Here is a 5480-nt window from a genome sequence, read left to right on the forward strand (position 1 = left end):
CAACGCTCACATTTCAGCTCCCGACGGGATTTGGGATTGCAGCGGCGGATTCATGCTGCCATCTAGCGAGAACCGGTTATTTATTTTTAATAACTCGCTCCTTTCTCCATATTTTTTTTTTTCCTGTCCTTATTCAAGTTTTCTCTGAAATTTTGGTGCCTGGTGACGAGCAAAGGATTTTTATATTTGATTTTTTTTAGGCCAGTTACCGGAGTTTACCTTTTTTCTGACCACTCCCAAGCGTCCCCTAGATCCATTTTTGAGGAACGCTACCCCCTGTTAAGTCCCTCAGCGCAGGGGGAAACGATTCCTCAAGCCCCGCAAAAAGTCACAACTATGAAAACCTCAGAGATACGACAAGGAACAACAACAACAGAAAAAAAACCACCCTACGGCAAATAATTACGGGGTCTGAGGGTTCCCCCGCCGCCTTCTCCTAAACCATCACCACAAACCCAAACAGCTTTAGGAAGTTGTAACAGAACTGGGAGTTGGGTTTTTTTCCCCCCCCTGAAACTTTTCCTTCGGTTTTGAACCAAAATTCAGATTTGGGGGAGCAAATCCCCGCTCCTCGCTCAGTTTTCAAGTTTCTCGAGTTCCTCCATGTCATCCGGGTCCAGCTGCTTGATCTTGGTCTCTGTAGGAAGGAAAAATAAAAAATAAAAAAATGAATCAGGGCTTGGCACAACCAGGGTGAAAAACCAAACCCAACCACCCCACGAGCTGCTGTTTGCGCCGCTTGCGTGCACAAGACGCGAGGTGGAAAGCTCCCCGGAAGCGTTCGCTGTAGTATTTCTACTCTGTGGCCTTCAAAGCGATAGCTGAGTAAACTGGGAGTAAGCACGGTGTAAATCAGATGAAGGACAGCTGCCAAGACAAGGCTGCTAAGAAAGGGAAGAGGCGGCCCAAGCGAGAAGCAGCGAGTCGGGTTAGGTTTCCGGATGTGTTCCCCGCTCTCTGCTCCCACCTCCGAAGCGATGCGGGCTGGGGAAGGTTCGTTCTCCTCGTCAGGCAGCCCCGGCCCTCGAATCGCAACTTCACGGCGTTAAAAAGCAAAAGTCAGGGAGTTCATCCACTTGGGTTTTTTCATCCCTTGGAGATTCCACACTGGGCTCCTTTTTTGGCTAACTCTGTCCACCTCGTGGTTACTCAAGCTGCTCATCGCAGTTGTCTGACGCTTCTGCTGCTTGGAAAAGAAAAAAAATCAATCTTTTCCAGGCTATCCGGCTTGCGTCTCCTTCTTTTTAATGTAAAGGACAAGCTGCCGAGAGAGTTCAGCAGCTCTCAGGACAAAGCTGAGGAAGGGATGTGGTTTTCTGCGCGCTGAAAGGTTCCAATAACTTTCTTTTCCCTAAAAATCACAGGGGGAAAAAAAAAAACAGGCACCGGGATTTCAAAAAGCCACCGGTGCAGCCACGGCATCTGGCAAATCCTGTGAAAATCCGCTTGGATGTTTACAAGTGAGAATCGATTTCTGCTCAGCAAAAGATTTCAGCTTCTCTCCCACAACCAGGGCTGAGCTAAGAGGGGGCACCAGCTCCCCCCTCCAGGACAGGAATTTGAAGGGTAAAGGCGGACAAAACGTCTGAAAAAGGGGAAAAAAAAAAAGAGGCTCTGAGGCATCCTGAGGACTTGTCACATCCCTTGCAAGTCAGGCACAACCTCCTCGGATGTTTCTCTGAAAATTTGGCTGCTAGGAGGAAAAAAACAAAACCAAACCCAACCCTAAAAGGGTGAGGGGCCGAGAGCTGCGTCTGTCGCCTGTCCTGAGTGGGATGAGCCCCGGGGAGAAGAACAACCCGACGAGGTCCATTTGAGATGAGAAATGAGCCGGAAGGGGAAGCGACCGGTCCCAAAACCACCTTCCGGAGAGGTGGGTACGCACGGATACTCACGGAAATGCTCCTCTATCATCTTTACGAGTCCCACGTTTTGGCTTTCCACCATGCTGAAGGCGATGCCTTTCTTCCCAAAACGTCCCGTTCGTCCGATACGGTGGAGGTATGTCTCAAAATCCGGTTCGTTCTTCTGATCGGTGGGGAGGCTGAAGTTCACCACGATGGTGACTTGCTGCACGTCGATCCCTGAACGAGAGAGGAAAAAAAGAAAAGGGGGGGGTGTGCTATGGAAAGGGATCACCTCACCCCGCTGGTCGGGGAGGATCCGTTGCTGGAGCCCACGCCGTCACCAAAAGAACCAGAAACTCCGAAACGCGTTTCGCGTTGTCGGAAAGGCGTTAGTTTTTTGCGAGGTTACCTCTGGCGCAGACGTTGGTGGCGATGAGAACTTTTTCCTTCCCGTCGCGAAAGCGCTGGATGACATCGGCCCGTTGGGCTACCGTCAGCTCCGCCGTCAGGATGGCTACCTGGTGCCCGTCCTGGCTCATCTCCACCGACAACCAGTCCGCGCTCCGCCGAGTCTGGACGCACGGGGAGAAGCAAGCTGAGGTTTCGCAGCAGCTCTGCTGTCGCTCCCCAACAAACCCTTCGCCGATATTCTTCCCCCTCTCCCCTTCCTGAGTCCCCCTGCTCCTTTCGAGGGAGCTCCCCGCACTTTTTAACACCTCAAAATAAAGCAAAAAACGACGTGGGCAAGCAAGAAGGCTCCGTCAGGACATGCAGCGCAAAGGGCAAGGAAGCAAAGCGGTGTTTTCCGTGTACTGCTGACCGTGGAAGCCAGACAAAAGCGGTCACAAGCGGCAAGAGAGACGCTTTTAAAAGCTGCCTTCACTACAGGGCTGTCCTTTAAATGCTGCCAGCACTTTCCCCAACCCCTCCCTGGGGTCTTCTCCTTGATTTTGAGGGTCTTGGGAGAAGCCTCCCCACCCTACCCGACGCATCCCTACTGTAAAACAAACCATTTCTGTTCTCGCCGGGCAGGTTGAGGTGTTTTACCTGGCAGAAAATCATAGCCTGACCGATGGTGATGCTGCCGTAAATGTTGCAGATGGCTCTGTATTTCTCCTCCCTGCTTTTGCAGACGAAGAAGTACTGCTTGATGGTGCTCAGGGTGAGCTCTTCCTCACGCAGTTTTATCACGATGGGGTTGGAGATGATTTGCACGGCGAACGCTCGCACCGTTTCCTTGAAAGTGGCTGAAAACAGCAGCATCTGGCAGCTCTTGGGTAAAGCCCTGGAGGAGGAAAAAAACCAGGAGTCGTCAGCCCAGGAAAGTGGCCCGGTGCCCAGATGTACTCATTAGAAAGTTAAAGTTAATTTAAGCTGATTTTGCATCGCCTTCAATAGAAAGGGAACCCAACCCAAGGGCTGTAACAGCTCAAAGTGAAATAAAAACCTTCCCGTGTGTCTCACGGCTGCGGTTTTGCAGAAAGCCGGATCCCTGGACTGAACAGGTCAGAGCTTGTTGATGTGCAAAAGCCAATTCTGACAGCAGCAAGCCCCCTCGACATCCCAGGGCCGCGCTCTTGGTTGTTTGGCTACCGCCTCCCTCGATGCCAAGCAAAGAGGGAGGGAAAAACCAGGAAAGCGGGATGCCAGCCATCAGGAATACTCACCTCTGAATGCGAATGCTTTGATAGGAGAGGCCCTGCGAATCGATCATGATGTCAGCTTCATCCAGCACGAACATGTTGATTTTCTTTATGTCTATGACTCTCCGTTTGAAACACCAGTCCAGCATCGTCCCCGGAGTCCCAATGATGATCTGTTCCTCCAGCGCTGTGCCCTGCAAAACTGCGAGAGGGGAAATCGCATCCGAACGCTTCCAAACACGGCGCGTTTTTGCTGTTTGAACGCATGTTTCTCTCGGTTATCTCAGATTCCGGCCTTTGAGGGGGTTACCGCAAAGAGGAGCTTGAGGTTAAAATTGTAAGCAGGGCTGGAAACCAGCCAACGTGAGAAGGAAGGAGCCTGGAAGCAGCCAGCGGTCGCAAAAAAGACTTCTTTAGCACAAAAGGGGAATATAGACGCTATTTTATCGCCCTTCACCAAGGTCTACACGGCTCCTGGTAGCTCAAGGCTCTAAGAGAGGATCCCTACACTCAACATTCCCGGTAGCTCTGCTCGGCACGACCGGACTCACCTCGATTTCCCCGGACAGCGTACGTAACCTTGATGTTGGCACAAAACTGCCCGATCGTCTCAATCACGTGCCCGATTTGCAGGGCCAGTTCGTAGGTGGGAGCCAAGCAGAGGCACTTGTGGGGAGAGAAGAGAGCTGTCAGATGAGAAACACCTCGTTTAAAAGCTGAGAGCACTCCTGGGGTGGGATACACCGGGCAGCCAACAAGGTATTTCGAAGGAACAGAAAGAAAAGCACGGGAAAATCCCACACCACTAAACTCCCTCCAAAGCGCAAGGGGATCGGGGAATCGTTTGGAGTTTCAGGAGCTGGGAACACAGCACAGCTTGAGGAATTTAGGCAGAAAAAAAAGTCACTGTAGCTATTTTTGAGGGGGAAATTTGCCTCCCGAAGCATGGTGCAGTTCATTTCTACACCCAGCGTTAAAGCAACCGGTTAAATCGCCCCATACGCTTGAGGTGAGAAACTTTAAATTGCAGTAACCCGCTTGCAAAGGTGATTCTGCACGCAGAGAGGTGACCAGGACTCATGAGGGCGTTTAAGCCACCAGAAAACCAGCAGTATCTGCAGTTACTTTTGCAAATTTAAATTCCAGGGTATCTAAAGCCTGGCTTAATCCTCTATTAGCAAGTAAAAGTCCCTCCCTTTAGCAGGCACCATGCTTTCTGTCCTACCAGCTGCTGTGACGGTACCTGCAGTTTTATCGTCCCCCTCCAGCGGATAAAATCACACAGAGACGGGGACAAAAAACAGAGCTCTGCCTCCAAGGCAGCGTCTCGAGGGCTTGGGCAAACCCCTCCTGCATCAGCTTTCCCTTTCCTACGTTACCTGTGGATATTTCTCGGCGGCATTAACTCTGCTCAACATCGCCAAGACAAAAGCTGCCGTTTTCCCTGTCCCTGACTGGCTCTGGGCAATCAGATTTTGGGGCCTGCAAGGCAAAGGCTGCTTAGTGGCATGCAAGGGTTGGGCATCCCTGGCTTGGCATCCCGACGCCGGGAATACCTCAAGGGAGCCGGGCTCACCCATGTGGCATTACTACTCACGGATACGCCAGCATGATCGGCAGAGCCGTCTCCTGGATTTTGGATGGTCTGTTGTAGCCCGTGATGTAAATCCCCCACAAGAGCTCCTTCTTCCTGGGAAAAGAAAAAGAAAAAAAAGCATCAAAAAGGGCTCCTTTGATGAACGATGGCGGCTCTCAGTTGTGCCAGGCCAGGGGCCCGCCGGCAGCTCACAGGGGCAGCTCTTCGAAGGTTTTGACAGAGAAGAGCGGGGAGCTGGGGTCTTGCTGCAGGATCTCCACGCAGTGGCTGGATTCCATGAGGGACGTGCGGATCAGTTTGTTCAACAGGGAGGTTTCCGCTGAGTCCACTGGAAAAAAAAACAAACCACAAACTTATTAAAAAACCCAACCAAACAAAAAAGACTTTTCATGA

At 51.5% G+C, this 5480-nt stretch overlaps 1 protein-coding gene across 1 annotated transcript; it reads right to left on the reverse strand.

Annotated features, from left to right (window-relative positions):
- Positions 1 to 575: 575 nt before the first annotated feature.
- Positions 576 to 5415, reverse strand: DDX25 (DEAD (Asp-Glu-Ala-Asp) box helicase 25; the record flags this gene model as incomplete). Its single annotated transcript, XM_009707603.1, has 9 exons — positions 576 to 637; positions 1896 to 2084; positions 2257 to 2419; positions 2895 to 3132; positions 3515 to 3692; positions 4042 to 4156; positions 4870 to 4972; positions 5088 to 5180; positions 5280 to 5415. Coding segments are annotated over 9 exons (1277 nt in total), but the record flags the coding sequence as incomplete, so codon positions are not given.
- Between the last annotated feature and the right edge of the window lie 65 nt (positions 5416 to 5480).

The sequence above is a fragment of the Cariama cristata genome, unplaced genomic scaffold (genome assembly GCF_000690535.1).
Source record: "Cariama cristata isolate BGI_N322 unplaced genomic scaffold, ASM69053v1 scaffold24839, whole genome shotgun sequence".
In the NCBI taxonomy this organism is placed as follows: Eukaryota; Metazoa; Chordata; class Aves; order Cariamiformes; family Cariamidae; genus Cariama; species Cariama cristata.